A 24032-nucleotide genomic window follows, 5' to 3' on the forward strand; every position below is an offset into this window, starting at 1 on the left:
AACCCTGGGGTGGGCTCCAAGGCAAAGCCAGGCTAGCGCCTGCTCCTACAGCCCATGAGAGGACTGCTTCCCTCAGCAAGCTGCCCTCCATCCGGGAGTGGGAGTTATTCTTTGGCTATCAGTGGACTAGTTATTCTCTCTCTCTCTCTCTCTCTCTCTCTCTCTCTCTCTCTCTCTCTCTCTTTCTTTTTTGAACATGGTCTTACTCTGTAACCCATTAGCCTCAAAATCACTCTGTAGCCCAGGCTGGCCCTAAACTGGTTGCAAACCCCCTGTTCAGCCTTCTAAATGCTGGAGCTACAGGCATGAGCCACCATACACTACTTCTCACAGGCTGTTTCTATCTAGGCTGCTCTTGGACTCGGGCTTCACTTCCTCCTGTACTCAGTGCTATCTTCACAGAGAGTTTACTGGACCAGCCATCTGAGGTAAAATTAGTTGTCTGAGGAGAGACTTTGGATGTATAATGGAGTCGACAGCTGCTCCCAAATGAGGAGTTTCCTGGGATAGGGAACCTCCGGTGTCACTGGGGGTGACAGAACCCTGAGAATCCTCCCCGGAGACCTCAGAGGTGAATCCTCTGGCTGTAATTTGCTAGGGTCTCGTTGTTGACGGCAGATGTGATCTAGGTCCAGCAACTTGAACCCACTCCCCACAGCCACTCTTCTTTCTGGTTACTCTGAGATTCTACGAATTATTCTTTGTGACATTTTCTTTCAGGAAGTGCCACTGCTGGGCGTGTGGTCCTGAGTTGTGCGAGATAGACAGCAGAGCAAGCCAGTCAGCTTTCTTTTCCCTTTCCTCTCTCTTCCCCAGGCCTCTGCTTCAGTTCCTACCTCCAGCTTCCTCTCTTGAACCCCTGTCCTGACTTCCCTGTGCCCAGGCAGTGTAAGACGAAAGGAGTCCTTTCCTCCTGGTTGGTCACGGTATTTATTGTAGCAACAGAAGCACACTTGGACACACCTGTCCTGGACAATGTTCAAGACAGTGGAAGTCCCCTGCTGACTGTATACAGCAAAGGGCCTCCCCATCCCCCACCATCTTGCTTGTTACTTTGTGTGCACTGCAAGTCAACATTTGTCAGGTTGAGAGGCCGAGACTGTGGGTAACTTACTGCCTTAGCACATTAATGTCCAGTTCCTCGACTTTGGCCAGCTGCAGGGGGACGACAGAGCCTCCGTCAGGATCCAGCGTGGAGGAACTCGGCCATGCGCCCTGGAGGCACCGGGACTACACCAGCCTGACACACAGCCTGAAATCCAGGACTTTCAGTACCACCTGGTTACACCCTCAGCCCCGCTCTCTTCTGTTTCCTCAGAAAAATACAGCTATTTCTTCCCGAAGTCCTGGGGAAATGGATTGACGTTATAATGCCCAGAAGCATACATGTGCACTCCAGAGGCTGGAGGGACAGGCTTCCCCCTACGGTCAACGCAGCTCTTGGCCTTGCGCTGGTATGGTCCATGAAAGGGAGGCCGCCACGATGTTGAGGCATTGGACCCTCTGGCATGTCCAAGTGTCCTACTTTGGCAGATAGGACATCTTCCACAAGAGGGTGACCAGCAATGAACACTGACTGCAGCATGAACACTTGGCACGCGGTGCTTGGGGTTGTTTACATGGTCCACACATTCTTCATTTAGCTGAGATCCGGGCATCTGTGTTTCCCATGTTTGCCGGCAGTGTGAGTTCCTGGAGGACTGTGGTCTCTCGTTGGCAGCATTGCCACTACAAAAGACCATGGGACACCACAATCGTGAACAACACCAGCTGATGAGGACTTTCTGAGCAAAAGGCAGGGAAATCGGAATCAGGCGGAAGGCAGCTTTGGTTGCAGGCATGGATTTTAGTTCCCTCTATTTCTTTCCCTGAATAGAGCTGGAGGGTCAGTGGGGGGGGGAGGAGCTGGCTCCCCCAAACAGTCTTTGACACAGCAGCAGGTACTTAGGAGTCCTGCTTTCCCCCTCCTGCCCTGCTTCTTTTCTGTTCAAGCTCATTGGTTCCCATGTTTACCCAGGAAGTGTGTCAAGGGCTCTGTTGACGTAATGAGTCTCTCTCAGCCCAGAAACGACGCTTGAGAAGGGAAGCCCAGACCTTACCAAATCCACAGCCTTCTGGAAAACCCACGGCACAAACTGGCAGCCTGGGGGCTGAGTGGACAGGAGTCCATGCCAAGCAGCAGGTGGGAAGAGGGAGGGTGCAGCAGAGGGGACCTTCAAGCATTCTTCCTCCCCAGATCTGTTTTCTCAGCAGTAGATTAAGCCACTGAAATATGAGAACACATGGAAATGTAGAGAGACAAAGGCCTTAGCCCTGATGCCTCTATTTTCTCTTGGAGGACTTCCACTTTTGCTCAAGTTGAGTTGGTTTTGTGCATGTTTGTCCCTGCTTTGGCAGTTAGCGGGACCTCACAAGCTGTCCCTAAAGTTATTAAAACAAGCAAAACCAAACCCAGATATTAAAACCAGCAGCCCTGGGAGCGGAGGTTCCAGGAAAGAGAGGTCCATGCTGCTACCTCAGACATGCTGGGCGAGAGTGAGTTCAGCTTCCGACCTTACTACACCAGCCTTGATTCGGTCTTTTCTTTCTCTTTTGATTCTGTCTATATGATCTCTTGAAGACCATGAAACTGTTTGTCATGTTGACACTTGTTCCTCTGCCTTCTCTTCTTGTAAACACTCCCAGCCCCACCCCTACCCTTTGCCTAGTCCTGTCCTGCAAGGCCAGACGCTAAGGCCCTCCCCTCAACCCTATTTCCAGGGAGCCCTGCCCCATGGCCTTTCTGCCCTCTGGTTCAGTCTGGAAGGAATGATGGTGCACAGAGAGCATGGTTTGGGGGTGAGGGAGAGCGGCCCCAGCCAGCCCCTGAGCCAGCTGGGTTGGATAGGAGTGTTGCTTTGCTACCTGCAATGGCCGAGGGTCAGAGTACCACATCTGACAGACCTGGGCCACTTCTTTTAATCCCATGGGGTCTTTGGGATGGACTCTTCACAGTCCCACCACAGAAGAGGCTTCTGGGTATACCCCACAGCGCCTGATATCACAGCTCATGAGCCCAGGCCCTGGAGGACATGAGCCTTCCCTTACCCTCTCCCCTCTCCCTCCACCTGAGGTTTTAAGCTGGTGCCCTAAGCCACCAGTTCTGAGAACAGATGGTGCTAGAGCTGAGGTGCCTTCCGTGTTCCTCACTCTGGCTGTACCACACGGTTCTCTAGAGAGCTGTTAAAACTGAGTTTCCAGGGGCTGGCAGGGTGGTTCAGTGGTGAAGTGCTTTTGCAAGGCACCCAGTTTCATTCCCAGCACCCATGTTGGGCAGCTCATAACTGCCCTCTTCTGGAGCCCTGAGAGACCTGCACTCATACATGCATAGACACGTAATTATAAAAGTAACTCTTAAAGAGCCAACACAACAGCAACCGTTGCCCACCTTCAGCGGTTGAATCTGGAGTGAGGCCTTGTGTGGTGTGGTATTTTCACTAAGTAACTCTAAGGGGTAGCCTCAGTGAGGTTAAACTAGCCCGTAGAGGGCGTGGCCAAGGCCCCTCTCCAGGTGCTCGTGGCCAAACCTGAACCAGAGGCATTGTGCATGCCAAGCACATGTTCTACCACTTCCCTACACGCTAGCTCCAAACTTTCCCATGTTTGAGTAGCAGGGCGGAGCAGGCCAAGTCTGTGCGTAGACCTGTGTGCAGCCACGGTGCTGCAGGAAGTGCTGACTGTGTGCAGCCACGGGCACTGCAGGAGGCTCTGACTGTGTGCAGCCACGGGCACTGCAGGAGGCTCTGACTGTGTGCAGCCACGGCGCTGCAGGAAGTGCTGACTGTGTGCAGCCACGGGAACTGCAGAAGGCTCTGACTGTGTGCAGCCATGGGTGCTGCAGGAGGCTCTGACTGTGTGCAGCCATGGATGCTGCAGGAGGCTCTGACTGTGTGCAGCCACGGGCACTGCGCATGCTATAAAGCTCTGCTCTCGACAGCCAGGCACACCCTGCTCCTTCCTCCCCAGACACGAGGTGTTTACTCCTCATTCTTACCCTCCGAGCTGGATTGAACATCAGGAGCTTAAGCTGGTCTCTTTAGATCACACTTAGCCCTAAGTCCTGGGAGCGGTCCTCTGCAGTGTGGGGAACAGATCTTCAGGTGCCACTGTCTTATTTATGCTGCACAGGCTGTGCCTTCCCCAGCGACACAGAGCTGCGGCTACGTGCTATACTTTCAGAACCCTGTCCAGCTGTCCCTTGGTGGGACTGGACCACGGCCAGACACAGCCAGCTCTGTGTGGCAAGTCCACAGTCAGAGTTCATGGGGATAGACTTAGTTCCCAAGAATCCGATTCCCAAAAGTCAACAGCTGAATGGACAGCAGGTGTGACAGTGGCCTTCTATCAGCTGCAGAACCCTGGAGAGGATGGACGTGACAGGAGCATATGGTTCCTCTGGAAGCCACCCGTGCGCGCGCGCACACACACACACACACACACACACACACACGTACTCGTACACACATGCACATATACACACATGCACACACACACACACACACACACACACACACGCACATGCACACACACGCACATGCACACACACGCATGCACATATACACACATGCACACACACACGCATGCTGACATCAAGGCAGCCATCCTCCTCCGTTCTTTGGGGTGGGGGTCCTCTCCACGCGCCTGGGTGGGCCTTCTCAGCTGGATGCTATAGTCACCTGCTCAGTTTCCTTTTCTCCCCTGAGGCTCCTGGCCTCACGAGCTCCCAGCTGGTGCAGGGACTACAAGGCAAACACCAGGCTGCCACTTAGTACCCGCGTGAGGAGCTGACAGCGGGGAAACCTGATGGTGTCTGGGATATGACCACAGCAGCATCACCCAGGAGCCACAACCAGCAGGAGGGCTTTGAGGTTGGAAGGAAGAGGAGGGGAGGGCTCGTGAGCCTGTGGGTGTGTATCTTACAGAGGACAATCTTGGATACCCATTTGTTTGTTTGTTTATTTATTCACTTTACACTCCTCCCTGCACTTCTCCCAGCCCCGCCCTCCCCCACCTTCCCCCTATCCTCACTCCTCAGAAAAGGGGAGCCCTTCCCCCACCCCCGAAACCCACCTGGCATGTTAAGTCTCATCAGGACTGAGTTCATCTTCTTCCACGGAGGCCAGGCAAGGCAGCCCCGCAAGGGAAAATGATCAAAAGCAGGCCACAGAGTCTATGTCAGATGGCTCTTGCTCCCCTTAGTAGGGACACCACATGAAGATGGAGCTGCCCATTGGCTCTGTGTAGGGGCCCAGGTCCAGTCCATGCATGGCCCTTGGTTGGTGCTTCAGTCTCTGCAAGCACCCCAGGGCCCTGGTTAGTTGGCTCTGTTGGCATTTTTGTGAAGCTCCTGTAACCTCCCCTTTATCCCCTCCTACTCTTCCAAAAGTCGCCCTGTGCTCAGCCCAGTGTCTGACTGTGAGTTCCAGCATCCATTTCGACCACTGCTGGGTAGAGCCTCTCAGAAGACAGCTCTGCTAGGCTCCTTTCTGCAAGCACAGCAGAGCATCATTAGCAGTGGCAGGCTTTCTTCCGTGGGCTGGGGCTAGGCATTGGTTGGACATTCCCACAATCTCTGCTCTGTTTTTATCCCTGCGTATCTTGTAGGCATTGTAAATTTTGGGTCAAAGTTTTTGTAAGTGGGTTGGTGTTCCCCTCCCTCCTGTCTAGGAGTCCTGTCTAGGACATTTCCTCAGCTTTGTTCATAGCAGCTTTATTTGTAATAGCCAGAAACTGGAAACCCAGATGTCTCTCAACCAAAGAATAGATAAAGAAACTGTGGTACATTTACACAATGGAATACTACTTAACTATTAAAAAAAAAAAAGCATCTTGAAATTTTCAGGAAGTAGATGGAACTAGAAAAGATCATCATGAGCGAGGTAACCCAGATCCAGAAAGACAAGCATGGTATATATTCATTTATAAGCAGATTTTACTCATATAGTACAGGATAAACATACTACAATTCACAGACCCAAAGAAGATAAGTAATAAGGAGGACCCAACGGAGGGTGCCCAAATCTCACTCAGAAGGGGAAATAGAATAGACAGCAGAAGCAGTTGAAGAGAGAGGGAACAGAGTAGGAAACAGAGCTTGGAGAGAAAGGAGGGTAGATATCAGACCTGGGAAGAGCAGGGGCAGGAGGACAGAGGATCTGCAGAGAGAAGAGAACCGTGGGTGGAGGCATCTCTGTGACAAGCTGGAGACGTGTGCGTGACAGGGCAGGCTTCTGGGAGGATGGGGTGTGACTCTCGCTGAGTAGAGGGGTCATGGAGACTGAAGAGGACGCCCTCTAACTAGATTAGATGCTGTTTTAAGGTGTCATTTACCTTGATCTTTGAGATGGGTCTGAGCCTGGAGCTCCCTGATCCGGCCGGGCTGGCCAGCAAGCCGTGGGGTTTCAGCTTCCTCTTTTCAGTGCTGGGAACACCAGTGTGTCCCACTATGCCCGGCTTTCTTTTTAAACTGTGGTTCTCGGGGATCCAGCACAAGCCTTCATCTTTGTACGGCAAGCACTTATCTGACTGACTCCCCAACTCCTAAGGACCACTTCTGAGCTGGGATCTCGCCCGGGCCCAGCAGGCTTGAAGACTACGTACGCATCAGCCAGAACAGAGGGAGGGTTCTCAGGCCACATGGCATGTCTGTGACCCTTGATAATGATTAAAAACGTGGTATCTAAACAAATAGGAAAGGTCCAACCACTGCCCTCTAGCTGGGACCAAATTATTGAAGTGGTTCTTGCTTTATCTGAGAAATAAGGCCAGCCAAGTGTCTGTGCTGTGAGGGTGTTGGATGGGTTAATTAATGGAAAGGGCCTGGGCCCTCTGGAAGCATGCAGAAATGTTGACTGTGGTTACTTTAGACTGACCTCCTGAATTCTCCATCACTGCAGGACCTAGCCAATGTGCATGGCTGTCCTCTAGGCAAACAGTAAGCTTGGGCAGACAAGGGTTCAGGAGAAGGGAGGCTATGGCGCCAGTGACTGGCAGGCCTCAAAGTCTTGTTCTGTAACAGTCCCTAGCAGAGGCTGCCTCTCATCTATGCTTGAAGACTTACCAGCCCCCCCGCCCTGCCCCCCCCTGCCCTGCCCCCCCCCACATCCTGACCACTGTCTGGGTAACTGGTGTGCAGGGCCACGCTAGTGTTAGTCACATGGTAAACTCACAGACAGTGCTAGAGCCTCTCCTACCTGACAGACAAGGATTCAGCCGTGACTCACTGGACTCCAGAGGAGCCATGCTTAGTCATCAGGTGCCCTGACACCCAGGTGTCAGAGCGGGAATCATACTCTTTTCTTCCCTCTAATCTTTCCCTCCCTCCCTTCCTTCTTCCTTGTGATTGCTCATGGATCAGATCCAGCTGGTCTCCCTGGCAACCTGCATGGTTTGAGCCCAACAGATGGATAATGGGGACACCAACTTCCAGTGTCCTTCACCAGAATCACTGCCGAGGTGCCTCAGGAGCAGGCGAATGAGACGGCATGCCTATCAGTATAGTTGTGGCAATCTGGAGTAGGTGTTTGAGGAGAGAGCCCCCACTGCCACCGTGATGCAGAGCATTTATGGGGAGTGACCCAGTCTGCGGGCCACAGGCCTGGGCACCATGACCTCTGAGGATGCAGTCATGCAAAACAGGCGTGTCTCAGAGCACTGAGCTATTTTACATGAACCTGTTCTGCCAGCATCAAGCTCCTTCCCATGAGGCGCCAGGTGTGTGGAGAGAAATAGTGAACAGTAGGCAGGGTCCTGTGTCCAGACGCACTGTCCCGGTGGCGGACACCAAATAATCACGAGCACCACATAGGCCACGTGTGCTCATGTATATCACGAGCATTATAATCCCAGCCGTGGAGGTGGAGCAGGAAGAACAGATGTTCCAGGTCACCCTCAGCCACAGCTCACGTTCAAGGCCAGCTTACGCCACAAGAGACCTGGAGCGAATTAGGTAGCTGGTCAAAAGCTGGTGTTGACAAAAAAGTGTTTTAAAAAAGAAAAGTTAAAAACCTCCCTATAGCACACAGCAGAGGAGGTTAGGGGCAGATACTAGACAGAAGCTGGTTGTAGTTTTAAATATGGCACTCAGAGTAAGACTCATTCAGAACTTGGGACTGGAAGAAAGGCTTGAAAATGGTGAGAGGCAGTTTGTAGATGTCCAGGTCATGGGCCTCCCACGCTCCTGGAGCAGCTGGGGCAAAGCTTACACTGCAGAAGCGGGCCTGGCCGTTTGGAGGCCTAGCAGTGAGGCTGTGCTACGGAGGTCAGTCGGCCTCACAGCCTGCCTGAGCTTTGGGTTTGGCCTTGAGAGATAGGGACCCAGCACAGACCCAGAGATCTCCTGTTTGGCTTTGTCTGTGGATCAGGTTGTGCAGGGTGGTGCAGTGTGGTCCAGCCAGGAGGGCAGCTGGAAGGGGTTGAAGGTCTGGTTACTTTTGGACACAGAATTTGCTGATTGGCAGTTGTTGGCCTAGATAAAAAAAAACAAAAACAAAAACAAAAAACAAAACAAAACAAAACAACAACAAAACCCCCCAAAACCAAACCAAACCAAACCAAAACAACCAAACCAACAACAAAGCAGTCCAGGACAACGTCGCTGTCGCCTGCCTGAGTTTCATGAGCCCGGCTCCAGGGCAGACACTTGCTCTGAAGCAGGAGCTGACCAGCAGGCGCGGAGGGAAGCTGAGGCGAGCAGGCCACACCCTGGCTGCCTGTGGCCCAGCCAGACCCTCCTGGCAATGTTGGCCGCACTCTGCACTGCGTATCTTTGGGTACCTTGAGCTCTGGTGTGGTCAAGCCGGCGGCAGGTGGCCTGGCTTCTGGGGGCACTTTGAGATGAATGGTGTCCTTGAAGAGGGGTACTCCCAGAGGGCTGCATAAGCAGCTTCTAGAACATTCCTGTGGTTGAGGCCTTTGCACAGCAGCTGATGTTTGCCTCCTGTGAAGCCAGACCTGGGACCTGCCCCAGCTTGCAAAGGCTGAGGCACCAAATGCTGATTTACCTGGGCTTCTGGGTGCAGAAAGGTGTGTGGAAGCAAGGGAGGGAGGGAGGGGAGTTCACGGGCCCAGCCACTCAGTGAGGCCTGTCTCCCGTTTCTCCCCCTCCTCCGAGGTTGGAGCTTCCACACCTAAGCTTCTCAGCAGGCTGAGCTAACTATTATTGAGCTCTTTGTCACATCCTCTGGCAAAGGGGGGATTTCCGGATCTCTGGAATTTGGGAGTGGAAACAGACCAAGTGGGTGGAAGTTCTCAAACCTCAAGGTACCAGAGGTAACCCTTCTCTGTCAGGATTGGTGGGGTCTCTCTGTGCCCCTGAAGGACTGATGAAGGAATGATGTACTCACCCCACCTGCAGAATTAAGCCAGATTCCATCATTAATGCTGCCCAGGTCTCTTGCTGAGAGTTGGCCATGCTGCTAACAGCCTCCTTGAACATTTGCTGACTGAAGTATTCCTCCATTTGAGCTTGAGCTAAATCTGAAGCTTGGAGGGAGACCTGTCCAGTTCAGTCCACTTTTCCCTTGGGCATATCCTTCTGTGTTAGAGGAAACCTTGGCCCTGAACAGGGGTTGCAGAGTCCCACTTATGGCTGAGGGTGTAGCCCAGTGGTAGAGCGCTGGCCCGGCATGGCCTGGATTCATGGCCAGCATGACATACCTTTAATCCCTGCACTTGGGAGGTGGAGGCAGGAGGATAAGAAAATCAAGGTCATCACTGGCTTTTTAATGGCTCAGAGGCCAGCCTAGGGCATGTGAAACACTACCTTAGGGGGGAAAGGTCTCCTTCAAACTGTGACACTGAGTCAGTGTCTTCAGGGTCAGGACAGGGACTGTGACCCTCCAGGTCTGCTGGGACGCCCTCTGACCCAGACCTGGGAAGGAAAGTGTCCTTGACCAACCTTTCCTCCTGGTCCTGCTTCTGCACTCACCGTGGTTGCCGCCCCTGACACCCCTCAAAGGACTGTGTTCCGGGGCCGGGCCGGTGCCAGGGGAGGCCTGCCCTGCCCTTACCAGCCCAGCTACACCTCAGGTCTGTTTTCAGGCCCTGCAGGCTGGCATTCCTGCCCGGGAGGGTGGGGTCAGTAGCAGCTGGGACGGTGACTCACAGGCGGTTACCTGTCCCAGGGCGCCCTGCCAGCCCTGCCAGCCCTGCCAGCCCTGCCAGGGAGCTTGAGGCTCTGGAAGCAGGCTGCTCTGTTCAACTTCCGGTGGGAAAACTGAGCTCCTTCCACACAGGAGCCGTCTACAGACCCCCGAACTTCCCAGGACCTCGGGGTTTTCCACATTTTTCTTTTGGGGTAGGCCTGGTGCTTTCCAGGGTTCTGAATATTTGGGCCTTCCACTGTCCAACCCAGCGTCAGGCAGGCCCACACCCTATCAGTCTGGTCTGCCGAGTGTCCCCAGCCTGGTTGGTCTTTTGTCCATGGTGGTCTGGGACTTAAGAGGAAGCTGACACCTACTAAACTTGGAAAGGTGACAAATCCAGTGCCTGGACCCTTCCCCTTCTCAGGGACAACCCCTCCCCCATCCCAGGGGAACCCCCTCCGCCATCCCTAAAGACTTTCTGCTGCCTGTTTCCAGGACCTTCTAGCCCTCCAGACACCCAAGGGCAGGCAGCCTCCTAGACCAACCCACTTGCCTGGTCCTGTCCTGAGGGTGGGGGTGCGGTGACGTCAGATGGGCGTGGTGCTGCCAGATTCCTGAGGCCGCCTTGTAGCGCTTTATGCCCAGCCAGGGAGTCTCCAGAGGTGAGGCTGCTGCTTAAAACCTTGGAGCCAAGACGGGGACCCCACATCCCCAGGGAGCTCTCTGAGGGGGATCTGGAGAAGAACAGGGGCGTGTAGGAGCTCTGGGTGAGGTAGGTTATCTGCCTTTCCTGTCCTGTGGGAGGATGAAGAAGGGCTGTGTCTCCCGGGACTGAGGTGAGGCCTGGGTGCAGGGCCCATGCGGCGCTCTCCTGAGTACACTTGGGTAAATGGCAGCGGCTGTTTGAATTGCTTTCCTCGGCTGATAAGCACCTGCAGACTTAGAAGAAAGCAGCTAAGGTCTGGGCTCAGCACTAAGGCCAGGTGGGAGGGATGGTCAGGTGCAGCTAAGCCTCATTCCTGGTAGGTTTCAGCTCTTTGACCCTTAGTGGCCCTGAGTCCTCAGGCCACAGCTTGGGCTGCCGACGGCTCTGAGGAAGGACTGAAGCATGGGATGTAAAATGGCAGAAAGGCTGCTGGTCCCCCAGCCTACCCACCGTCCCATCTTTCCTCAGCTGCTTTGGGTGTCGTTGGGTGTCATGGGACCTGTGGCCTCTCCCGGGTAGAGGGAGAGTGGTGCCTGCCTCTGAGGTTGCCCTGCATCCTGCACTGTTCCCAGCTGCCTTCAGCATCCCTGCTCATCATAACTGGAGAGATTTTTGAGTTGCTTTTGATGTGGATGAACTCTTCTCTCCTTTTTCTTAAAACTGTCGGGCCCACCTATCCCCACAGAACCCCACACTTCCCCACAGCACTCCAGGCTTCCCCACCTTTACCCCACAGCACCCGCCTCTTCCCACGGCACCCCACCTCTTCCCACAGCACCCCGCCTGTCTTAAGATCCCTCCCCTTCCCATAGCATCCCTGCAACCTGGTCAGCCTAGAGTGGTGGCTCCCATGCCTTCAGCCTCACTGGCCCTGTCTGTCCAGGAAAAGACCTCCCTCTTTTCCCTCAGCATCTTTGGCCTATGTGCCTTTGGCTTGTAGGTTAGCCTGGGCTGGAGCCCCAAGAAAGCCCAAGCCCACTCTCCTGAGGCAGAAACAAAGGCATAGGTCCCACCCCCTGCCTTAGCTATCTGCTGCAATGGGCCCTGCCCTCTCTTCTCCTGCACAGACCCCATACTTTCACCCATTTCAGAAAAGGAAGTGAAGCCTGGGGTTTCTCAGGGCTCCCTGTAGGTCTACAATATCTGGGTCAGGGTTCTTGCCACTGGCTGCAAATGTACCCCCTGCTCAGAAGTCTCTGTGACATTGTGGGGTCAGGAACTTGGTGAGGACAGTAGCCTAGCAGGGAGGAGGGAAAGTGGGGGCTGAGGATTGATTATCCAGGATGCTTTTCTTTGTTCTAGGTGACCTCTCTGGGGACCTGCAGTGGCCCATGATGATAGCACTTTTAGTCCTGTGCTTGGGTAAGCATCTCTCCCTCCTTCCAGGCCGCCAGCAGAAGAGAGCTGAGCAGAGATGTGTGTGCCGCCTGCTACTCTTAGCACTTGTGGGCGCTCCCATCTCTCTGAGCTCCGGGGGAAGGGGCTTCTCTGCCACTCTCAGAAGGCTCTCCATGTCTCCTCGTGTGGTTTCCTAAGCACTTCCCACCCTCTGTTCCCTTACTTTCACTCTCAAGCTTGCTCCAGCCACAGTGGCTGGAGTTCTCTGTTTTCCTGGAAGTCATGGCTGCTTGGCTTCAGGTCTGTCAGCTGCGAGGACAGAACAGAAGTGTTTCTCAGTGTTCCCCCAATGGCTCAGACAACAGCCTCCTCTGGCTGTGCACTGAGGATGCTACACGGGCACAAACAGTTGTCACATGCTTACATGGCCCAGCGTGTGTGTCCAGATTGATTCTGAAGCCACATACAGGTGGCACAGGTCGGGTGCTAGGATCACTGCTGGTTAGGGACATTTCGCCTCCTCTTCCTTTCTTTTTCTCTTTTCTTTAACCAAGAAAGTAGTTCGACAATTTCATACACGTGTATGGTCTCATGTATCCCGGGCTGGCCTTGACTTCCTTGTGTAGCTGAGGATAACCTTGAACTCTTGAGCCCATTGCCTCTAGCTCCTGAATTCTAGGATTACAGGTGCACACCAGCACACCTGGCTCATTCAGTACTGAGGACTGAACCCAGGACATCATGCCTGCTAGGCAAACACTCTATTAGCTGTGTGACAATCCACTCCATTTAGTTTGGGTTATAGGATGTGAAACCAGTCCCTCACCTCCCTGAACCGGGACGGTAGTGATCATACTGACACCAGTGAAGAGAGGGCCCAGCTTTGCTAATGTCTGCTCCACAGAGGGAATATTGAGGTGTCTGGCTGGGATCTCATATTTTGGACCCATCCCAACATTCTCTTGTAATTCTAGCCTTGCCTGGCCTCTTGTGTGCCCAACAAGCCTGCTCCCAGGGGGCATGTTATCCACCTGTTGGGGACTTGCTCGTTGGAAGGACTCAGCATCTCCGAGCCTCATCTACCTGCGGTCTGACCAAGCCAGAGATCTACTGCACCCAGTACGGACAGGTAAGTCCTCCTTCTAAGGCCTTTAGGACAGAAGAAAGGTGGGGCAGAATGAGCTTACTGGATACAGTGTGGGAGCACAGGTCAGGGGCCATGCTTTGGGAGATGGCAGAAGAGTTTCAGGCCAGATCCCTGCTTCCAAGGAGTTTAGAAGTGTGCAAAGTCAACAGGGCCTCTCTGCTCTGAGGGTCAAGATGGCGTCTTTGCAGTCCCTGGGCTTGGGTGAATGCTGGCCTCTTCAGGCTTAGCAATGGGATATTGGATGCATCGCAATCTCTCAGCTATGTGAGTCTAATGTGACCTCTCTGGTGAAGCACAGATCTGAATTACATTGCAATCCCTCTATTGCTGTCCCTCTGGGTCAGTGTGATTGGGGCAAGTGAGAAAGCACAGCCACAGGCTGGAACAGGTCCTCTGTGTCCACCCTGTGTGAAGGAGTAGTATCTGTCAGTCCTGGTGGTCCATGTTCACCAACCAGGCAAATGGAAAGCCCTCTGGGTTGACTCATAAACAAAGAAGGGGCAGAGACTCAGCTGATGGTGGGACACAGAGCAGAGCAAGCCCCACCTGCTGCTTTGAGTACGCCTGATAGTGTTGCCTGTCAGGCAATCAGCCTTTTCTTTTCTTTCAAGCATCTTTATCTCCTTGTATACACAGCTGTCATAGTGTAGATTAATCATGTAAGTAAGGAGGTTCAGGATGACATTACACATTCTGTAATGGTTAGTTTTGAAAGTCAACTTGCCAGTGCCTAGAATCAGAATCAGTGGGCAAAGAGCCACAGCTTAAGAATTACCTAGATCAGATTGGCCGTGGGCATGCCTGTAGGGGACTGTATTGGTAACTGATGGGGGAAGACCCTCATCATGGGTGGCATCATTTCCTGGGCAAGGCCCTGGACCATGTAAGAGTAGAAGCTAGCTGGTTGCTCCGCAGATTGATGGGCAGCATGGGTGCCTTCATAACTCTCCGCTCATGTCTGTGGGTGCCATGGGATTAGCTGAGTGAGGCCTGCCTTGACTTTCCTGAAATGGTGGATGCTGACCTGCAGTTGAAAGCCAAACTCCCTCCTCTCCTGCACTGGTGTTTTCTGAGTATTCTGTTACAGCAACATGAGTGAAAGCAAAACCCAGGAATATGTAATACACATTGATGTCATTCTCTCTCTAGCAATCTTCCTTTTGTATGTTTTAACATTTTCATACAGGTATATTCTGCACCTTGAGTGCATCCTCTGCTGCTCCTTCCTTCCACGCTCCCTTTTCTTGGCCATCCTTTCTCACATTTGTCCCTATTCTCTCCCTTGACAATTTCACTTCTACTTTAAGTTAATGTATGTACACATCATTGCATTTAAAACCTACAGACTGAAAGTGAGAGAAAACATCTGATATCGATCGTTTCAAGACTGGCTTAGTTCACTTAATATATCTCTAGAGGCATCCATTTTCTCTCTAACATTGTAATTTTGTTATTTTTATAGCTTAAAAAGGAGCCACGTTTTCCCTATGTACCTGTTTTTGGTCACCCAGGTGGGATCCACATTAGCTGTCGTGAACAGTGCAGCAGTAACGCTGATGTGCTGGTGTCTCTGATGAGGTGGCTCGGTGTCCTTTGGGCAAATACCCAGGAGTGGTATGTCTGGGACATGTAGAGATCTACTGTTAGATCTTGGGAAGCCTCCGTGCTGACTTCTGCATGAGACTAGTCTGTATTCCCACCAGCTGGGTCCTAAGGGTTCCTTTTGTCCACATCTTCACCAGCGGTCATTGTTTGACTTAATCTTTTCTTTTTCTTTAAGAATTCCATACAATATGTTTTGGTCATATTTTCCCCCCTCCAGAACATGCCTCTCTCCCTATCTCCCCAGCTTTATATTCTTTGTCTATGTAGAAAAACCTAAACTCTAAGCTAAACAGAACAACAGCAACAAGCACAGAAACAGAGTTGGATTGGGCTGGATTGGGCTGGCTAACTACTTCAGGGTGGAAGGTCTGTCCTGCAGTTTGGTTGATGCACCCAATGTCACACCATCGAAGAAAACTGATTTTTCCTCTCCTAGCAGCTATCAATTGCAAAACTCTTCTTGGTAGGGGAGACTTTGTGTGAATTTCTTGTTCCATACAAATTTCTTCCAGCTTGAACCTGTGCAGGTTTTGTGCATAATGCCATAGGCTTGTGAGTTCACACGTGTATCATGCTGTTGTATCAGAAATGCCATTTCCCTGAGGTTCTTCACCACTCTTAATCTTTCTGCTCCTCTTATGTGTGGCTTCCTGAGGAGAATGGTGTGATAGTGGCATCCCTCTCAGGGCTGAGCACTGGAAAGTCACTTCCTTTCTGCATACTGTCCAGTTGTGGGTCTCTGTGTTAATTACCATCTACTTCAGGAAGAAGCTTCTCTGGTAAGGGTGGAGCTATGCCCTGGTCTATATGTCATCACAAGTCATTTTGTGGCTATTTCCTTTAGCTGAATGATAGTTTTCTCCTAAGGCTCATGACCTATTCAGTCTCAGGCTCTTGGTGACTTTAGTGGTGTCACGAATGGCTCTGTCTCATGGGCTGCCTTAAATCAAATGAAGCAGTGTTTGTTTGCTCTCATGATAACGTGCCCCCATTGCACTGGTGGGCATAACTGCCAGGCAGGCAGCTTTTAGAGCTTTCAGGGTTTGTAGCCGGGTGAGATTATTATTTTTCTCCTCTGATAAGGAGTATAGCACTCACAGAACGGTTAATGTCAGGGTGGGTGAAGCTTCCAGTTGAGCACAGCTGAATAATGACACACATATGTGATAGCATCAGCAACAGGTTGTGAAGGGTAACCGACAGCATTAGCAATAACCTATAACATTTGAGGGGAAGTCTATAGGTCCCCTTACCCCAACAACCCCAAAACCCATTCCTGTATTGGGCATTTTATTTGGTAGCATATGATGCCTAGAAAAGACTGTACATCTTACTACAGGGATACAAACTCATCCATGTTCATGGCTGCCCTAGTCATAAAATCCAGAACTGGAAACAACCTAGTTTCCATCAAATGAAGAATGGATAATGAAAATATGATACATTTACATAGTGAAATATTCAGCTGTTAAGAAAAATAAAATCTGAATGTGAATGGATGGAGCTACAACCAACCATCCTCAGTGAGGCAACCCAGACCCAGAAAGAGAAACACTGCATGTTTTCTTTTGTATGTGGATGTTAGCTTTTAAGCTTCAGATATGTGTGTTTCATTTTGAATGTCCACAGGGGTTAGGTAGACAGTAAGGGATGAGGGGGAGGAGAGGCTCCTCCCAAGGAAGGGTAACTACAATGCAGTGTTATAGGGGAGAAAGAGCAAAGTGAAATAGGAGGATTAAATGGGAGGGACAGAGGGCAGGGTAAAGAAGGGAATTCGGGGGTGGTCGCTAACACTAAAGGCCTTTTGAAAACCGTAGGACACTTGCAGCTGTAGAAGCTACTGAAATACATTCTCATATAGAAGGGGCTTCATGAAGTTATTTGCAGTGCAGGAGCCAGCACTAGACAGCATGCTGTTTGTCTTCTTAGTGGCTGCTGTTCTACTGGGGTAATTGGAAGGCATCTTTGATTTGTGTTTGGCTTATGGCTAATGAGACTGAACACCTTTTGAGAACTGTCTGTTTTATTAGTGCATTTATTGATATTATTCTTTGAATTCTGGTTGTTTAGTTGTGTTCTTGGTATATTATAAATATTAGTCCCCTTTTGGATATGTAGCCAGAGAATATTTTTTCCTCCTCTGTAGGCTGGCTCTTAACTATTTTCTTAGCTCTACAGAAGCTTTTTAACTTTTCAGGTCTTATTTCTTGATTGTTGGCCATAATTCCTTAGCATCTGGGGTCTTATTCAGAAAGTCCTTGTTTGTGCCCATACCTTCAAGTGTTTTCCCTTAAGTTTCAGGTCTTGTATCAAAGTCTTTGATCCACGTGGGGCTGATTTTTGCTGTGTGTGGGAGTAGGGGTCTGGACTTACTCTCATACTTGTGGATAGCCAGTTTCTCAGCTCCATTTGCTAAAGGTGCAGTCTTTTCTCTGATGTGCATTTTTGGCAGATTTGTCAAAAGTCAGACGACTGTAGCTGTGTGGGTTTATACCTGGATCTTGTGCTCTGTTGAGCTCCGCGTGTGCTTGTGTGCCAGTCCCATCCCGTCTCTGTTCCTGCACCTCTGCAGTCTGCCTTGAGATCAGGGTCGGTGCCTCCTCCAGCTACTCTTATTGTTCAGGAGAACTCCGGCTCTCTACGGTCTTTAGTGCTTCCATATGAGTTTTAACGTTGACTTTTCTATTTCTGTGACAAGTGGCATTATAATTTTGATGAGGACTGATCCATGAGTCTGAGAGGTCAGTTTAAAGTTTGTGTTGTACAGGCTTTTTGCTTCCTTGGTTAGATTTATTGCAGAGCATTTTAAAGCAAAAATTGCTCTTTTTAGGGGTTGTAGCATTCTCCCACAATGCCTCTGAACCTTTTCTTTAGGAACTTTGGATATCTTTTCTTTCCCCTCAACAAGTTGGGGTCTTTTCTTGCTCCTTTGTGTTTACATGTGTTGAAACCTTTCTGTCTCCTTGTCTCCCTCTCAGTTGCCTGACTGGCCTGTTTTGTTTTGTTGTGCTAAGGATTGAACCTCATACAAGTCTTCCACTGAGCTACACTCTTAGCCCTACTTTAACTCTGTTTTTGGAGATGGGCCTCACTATGTAGCTCTGACTGTCCTGCAACTCACTATAGAGACCAGGCTGGCTTCAAACTCACAGAAATCACCTGCTTTTGCCTCCCAAGTGTTGGGATTAATGGTGTGTGTCAGTACTCCTAGCTTTACTTTAAGTCTTCCATTCAAGGCCGAGTCTTCTTAAGTTGCCCTGGTTGGCCTTGAACACTAAATGCTCTGTTCTTAGCCTCCTGAGTAGCCGGGGTCCTCAACAACTTTACTGCCTTCAAACAGGCTTGTGCAGGAGAATGGCAGGTAGGGAGAAGCTTGCCAGGAATGTGTGCAGCCTCTGGGGGGTGGGGAGAAAGAAGGATGGAAGTGGATGGTTGCCTTTGACCTTGAGGAAGGAGCAAAGGCTTCTGTAAACCCGGCTGCCCTGGTCTCAGGACCTGAAAGGCGGTATTTGAAATGCTCCTGTCTCACTGTCCTCTTGGCCCTGGCATTCTTGCGGCCATTTTTAATCAGAGAAGGCACTGGCTTGGGACTCTGGAGAGGGCTAGCGAAGGCGGCCTTCACTCTCTCACTAGCCGTATGTCACCCACCTGGATATGGGAAGCCTGCTTGACCAGGTTGGGTAACAGACTGTGCCCCGTGGGTCAAGCCACAGGGGACCTGCAGTGAGTGCTAAGCTTTCCAGGCAGTAGAGAGACTCCAGATGCCTACCCGCACACCCCCAGATTATGTGCCAGTAAGCCCAGGCCTGATTTTCAGGGGTGACTTCTGCCCTCTTCTTGAGATGGGCTCGCCTCAGAAGGTGGAGCAGGGAGAGAGCAGGACCCCATAACAGAAGATAACCTCCCACGCCCTGGGAGAAGGGCCTTCCTCTGCTCGGACTGGACTCCATGTCCGCCCTCTGCCTCTTTCGGCTGGCGCCCCAAGAACTGGCCTCCTTTCCTGCTTATAAGCAGCCTTCTGAGAGCAAAGTGGTGCTTGCAAAAGAAGTCTAGACTGTTGCAAGCCTGGGGATGGGCAAATAGTAGCTGTTTTTTTCGGTGGGACCTAAGCAGCTTTGGCTCATTTTCTTTTTCTGTGAGAGAAATAAATCCAGGAAGCCCTTTGGAGAGTAGAGAATGGCACACCTCCAGGGTGGTGTAAAGTTCCAGGTCTCCTGCTAACTGCAGCATGAGGCTTGGGCATGAACTCGGTTTCACTCTTGCACTAGCCAGTGTGGGACAGAGTGCTCTGCAGGGTCTCTCCTTCCTTCTACGCTCCTGGGTATCAGCTCGGTGCACACAGCATGGTCTCTCCTGTGCCTCCTGCCCACTGCCTGGTTTTCTCCTTCTCCCTCCTATGCCTTCTCCAAACTGTGATTCTCAGTGATGCGCACACACACACACACACACACACACACACACACATACACACACACATACACACACACACTGAAGGTGCAGAGCCCACTCTCAGTCCCGTGTTGGGTGGACCCCGCCCTCCCGGGACTTATATAGAATATTATAGAAACACATGAATATATATAAATATGTCGAGTAATTGTCATAGCCCCCTGTTAGTCCCCTGAGCCCTGGTGTGTGACTCCAGACAAGGACGAGGGAGCATGGGCTTTCCTGAGTGGTTGTGCTGGGAGGGCACTCAGCAGCTTCTCACCCCTTCTCTTCTGCATCTGCACATTCCTGGAGTTGGGGCTCCTCTTCTGTTGTATAGGGGTGACAGTGGTGGCCTGCTGAGGTGGCACGAGGGTGAGCGCAGAGGGACTTGTGACCTTGGACCTCTCTGTCACCTCACTCCACCCCTCCTCAGTTGGACAGGGTAGATGGGAGAGAGTTTCAGGCATGCTGGGACTCTGTCTAGTTCCAAAAGTACCCCTTCCAGCTCTGGCCTCCAGACGGGACTCCCCTGCAAGCCAGTCTTAGTCTGTCTGCCTGTTCCTTCTCAGCCCCACTCTGCCTCCGAGACTGGCCAGGTTCTGTGGGCCTCAGTGCGGGCTTCCTTGAATTTCAGCTGCGTGTTGCAACCCTTGCAGTGGACATTGGACATAGCTGTGTTTGCCCGGTGGCACTCCCCCTCCACTTTGCCCTTCTGGGCTGGTCCGCCTCCCTGACCCATCCGTAGTCTGTTCCTGAGTGTGGGCTGTACTCCACCAGAACAGCCCGCCTGGCGTTTCCTAGTTCTAGACTGTCTGCCCCACGCTTTCCTCCTTCGGGCTCCCGAGTCTTCTGTCATTGTACACATATTCCCTCAGTCTCAAGGCCTGCATAGGGTCATGTGTGCCAGCCGCCTATCCTGGGCCACTTCTATGCCACCCCAGAGCCACAGATGAGAGGCAGCTATGGTAGCATCCAGTTCAAGCAATTATTGTGAGGACTACGTGACAGAATGTCCAGAATGAACGCAGCACCCGTGCCCCTGCAGGTCCCCTCTTTCCCTCCCTTCCTGCCTCCTGGGGGCTGTGTCTGCACACGGACGCAGCTGTACCCACAAACGTCTAGAGCACATCTTCCTGATCAGGCCACCGACACACCGCATGGGACCGGAACCAGCCTGGTCCCTGCCTTCTCCGCTTCCTAAGGTCACTGCTGTCAGTCTGATCTGGGCAGGGGAGTGGTGTGCTGCTGGAGAAGCCACAGTCAGTCAGCCCTGACTCACAGCTCTGGTCCTGGTTCTGACTCTTAGAATAAGGCTGTGGCTTTGGGAAAGCTATGGCTTCTCTCTGGATCACCGTATTGCCAGGCACGGTGGTGTGCACCTATGATCCTAGCACTCAGGGAGGCAGAGGCAGGCAGATCTTTGTGAGTTTGAGGAAAGCCTGGTCTACAAAACAAGTCCAGGACAGTGAAGGCTACATAGAGAAACCCTGTCTCAAAAGAAGAAAGAAAGAAAGAAAGAAAGAAAGAAAGAAAGAAAGAAAGAAAGAAAGAAAGAAAGAAAAAAAGAAAGAAAGAAAGAAATTTACTCTTTGCTCAGCCCTGGTGTCTGTCCATATCTGGAAAGCTCCCCCTGGGGACTGCCTGGTGTCTTGGGACCATGGTGCAAGGGCTGTCTATGTGCAAAGTTTTGCAAGGCAGACAACAGGGCGCATGGCTTTGTCTGGGTGTTTCCAGCCCTGGCGTCTGCGTACAACAATGTTGACAGCATGTGTCTGCTCTATGTCTCAAATGCTCTGCTTACCCCATCCCCTCCTGTTCTCCGGGAAACTTAATCATCTGTTGTCTTAATGACAGTTTTGCACAGCACATTCCCCAGGTTAATTATCTGTGTAAACCAAATAGCTGCCATTTCAATCCCTTTCGAAGAAGAGAGCTGCAGCCAGTTGGACGTCTCCTCCTCCTCATAAGCACGTGAGCACCCACATGCCCTCCTGTGCCCACACTGGCCCTGGCCCTGCCTTTCTTTGTTTGAAATGGTCTGCCTTTGTGACCTTCAGACGTGTAGGCCGAGGTTGTGTGTGTCTACACTCACTACATTAGCTGCTTTTCGCTTGCTGTGATAAAATACTATGACCAAAAGTGACTAAAGGAAGAAAGGGCTTATTTTAGCTTCTGTCCAGAGGAAGAGTCTGTATGACAAAGAAGGCATGGCCGTAGGAGCAGGAAGCGGAGAGATCATATTTCGACCATACCCAGGAGGCAGAAATCGAGAACAGGAAGTGAGGAAAGGGTATGAACCCAAAGCCTGTCTCCCAGTAACATATGTCCTCCAGCAAGGGCCAGCTCCTCAAGGTCCATAACCTCCTGGACTGTACCAGGACGGGTGCCGACTGGTTTAAATCCATGAGCCTGTAGAGGGCCCTTCTCAGTCAAATCACGACAAGGATACACATGTTGTCCTCCTCACGGCCTCTTATGGCTGTGGCAAGATATCTAACAAAAGCAAGGTAAGCAAGGACTGTCTGGCTCGCAGTCTGAGGACACGTCATCATGCTGGGGAGAACACAGCAGCAGGAGCATGGGGTGACTGGTCATGTGGGATCATGGCAAGGAAATGGGGCTTGTGGAGCTAAAGGGAAAGAGGAGAGGAGAGCGGTACTGAGGAAAGGCCTGGGGGCACAGGCCTCACCATGCTGGCTTGACTTCTCACCCCACCATTCCTGGGCTTCAGACTCTGATTAATACCAAACATGGCTTTTGCTTCACAGGGAATCAGACATTTTATTCTGGGTCACATGATTTTCTATGGTCCAGGAACACAGATTCAAGTCATTCCAAGTGACAGTTGCATGGTGGCAGTGGTCACACGAGTGTCTACAGGACAAACAATGCTTATGGATCACTATATCCACAGGTCGGCAGTGGGTGGGGTGCCTGTAGCTGTAGGCCTCAGGTGCTGTCTGAGGCCACTCAGCTTCCGGGTTGGCGGAAGCTCATTGACTGCCAAGCTCATACATTCAGAAGGTTTTACCTGATATGCAAAGGACGCTGGGTACAGTGCACAGGCAGATGAGGAAGACTGAAGAAGCCTATCTGTCTCTGAATCCATAATACTCTAACTCCCCACAACCAGGAAGCTCTAATCATCTTTGGAATCTTTAACACAGGTATGGGATTTCTAGGAACTCCTCGTGCCGTGCCTCAAGCAATGCCTGAGAGGCCTGCCTTGCCAGCGAGGTCCCTGTGGCCACAGCACGGACTTAGGAAGCCATTGTCATGGGCAGCGTTGCGTCCCCACATTCAGCACTATAGGGGCACCTCTGCCTTCAGGGGCATCTGCCCTTTTCTGGGTGGTGTCTTGAAAGTCTACTCAATCTCTGCTGTGTGTAGTAGTTGCCATGTGATCTCTGTAAGCTCTAGTCAGAATAGCAAGTGACAGTATAGAGTCAGATGCATGGTACGTGAACCCCTCCTTCATCCCTCCAGCTTCTGTGACCAGCAGGCTGGGGTACCCACGAAGGAAAACACAGCGTAGCAGCCTCAGAGGTCTTGGCAAGGTGAGCCAAGGGTGAGCGTAGTGCTTAGGAAAGCAGCTGGAGTGTAAGGTAATTGGGGGTGTGTGGTGAACCTGGGCTCTATAATCAGCTTTTTCAACTTAGTTTAGACAGCGATAGAGCTGTCTGAACAGTTCGCTCTAACCAAGAAAGGAGATGAAGCTGGAAATGACTGAACGCCCTGGGACGTCTTGGGCCTGCCATCTGCTGCAGGCTCTGGCTTTGACCTTTACTAGCTGTAGGGAGACTAGTTGTAGGGAGACTTTTGGGAGCTGATGGACCCAGCATTGAGGAAGGCTGCAGGGAGTCCTGTCTGGTCTCCCACAACTCTTTCTTTTCTGGAGGTGGGTTTCCCAGCAGTATCTTCTGGGCAATATCTTCTTTGTCCTGCTGGATGCCCGTGGATGATAAGCCTGGTCCAGGGAGTCCTACCCCTTGTTACAATAGGGACAACTTGTATTACACCCACCCTGCGCTTTACCAGGGAGGAAGCTGACACGAGAGGTGTGCACGTTCTTCATCTTTCTTTCTTCATTCTTGTAGATTTTTTTTGTATTGAAGACAGCAGGACCTTTTGCTTTGTGTTATTTCGTCCCTTTGGACGTGGCTAGTGCCCATGACCCTGCGTGTGGCTTCCATGGACACAGGCGGCCTCCTGGATCATCCCGGAGGGAATTTCATCTTGGCCAAGCAGAGCTTGCTTTCCTAGTGTCCCCTTCTGTCCTTCAGAGCCTTCCTATGCAAGCTCCTTCCTTCTCCACTGTGATTCAGGCCTGCAGGCTCCTGTTCACTCCTCTGCCCTACTTGAGCTCTGTGGAAGGGGTTGTCTTTTAGCCAGATTACTGAGATTCTAGAAGGCTCCAGGAGAAAGCCCAGCCTCTCCAGCTGTAGAGAAAGCAGGAGCCAAGCTGGCTGGAGGCCTGGCAGGCAGGACTGATAAGAATGCTGCCTCTCTTGGATAGCGTGCAGGCAGCACGCTGGCTACGTGACCTCGGGGAGGGAGGCAGCAGCAGCTAAGAGGAGCCACTGCTGTAGAGAAAGGGGCACAAAGGACCTGTGGAGTAGAACCTCATATGCACTAATACACACACACACACACACACACACACACACACACACACACACGC

At 51.6% G+C, this 24032-nt stretch overlaps 1 protein-coding gene and 1 long non-coding RNA gene across 6 annotated transcripts in view; one reads left to right on the plus strand and one right to left on the minus strand.

Annotated features, from left to right (window-relative positions):
- The window catches only part of Lamb3 (laminin subunit beta 3), a 152863-nt gene that overhangs the window by 101854 nt on the left and 26977 nt on the right, over positions 1-24032 (plus strand). For 2 of the 5 annotated variants that reach the window (XM_060364956.1, XM_060364954.1), the window contains exons 2-3: positions 12133-12192; positions 13143-13297. In XM_060364956.1, the coding sequence (XP_060220939.1) occupies positions 12162-12192; positions 13143-13297 (186 nt within the window). In that variant the 5' untranslated portion in view covers positions 12133-12161. Of the gene's footprint in view, positions 1-10724; positions 10897-10941; positions 10961-12132; positions 12193-13142; positions 13298-24032 lie in introns of those variants that run through there. The other 3 variants (XM_060364955.1, XM_021655433.2, XM_021655434.2) reach the window with 3 other exon arrangements.
- Positions 907-6665, minus strand: LOC110559811 (uncharacterized). The gene is made up of 4 exons (XR_002477090.2): positions 6370-6665; positions 5110-5330; positions 2100-2265; positions 907-1728 (listed from the first exon to the last, which is right to left on the minus strand). It is a non-coding gene; the product is annotated as an uncharacterized LOC110559811 (long non-coding RNA).

Source organism: Meriones unguiculatus, chromosome 11 (genome assembly GCF_030254825.1).
Source record: "Meriones unguiculatus strain TT.TT164.6M chromosome 11, Bangor_MerUng_6.1, whole genome shotgun sequence".
NCBI classification, from domain to species: Eukaryota; Metazoa; Chordata; class Mammalia; order Rodentia; family Muridae; genus Meriones; species Meriones unguiculatus.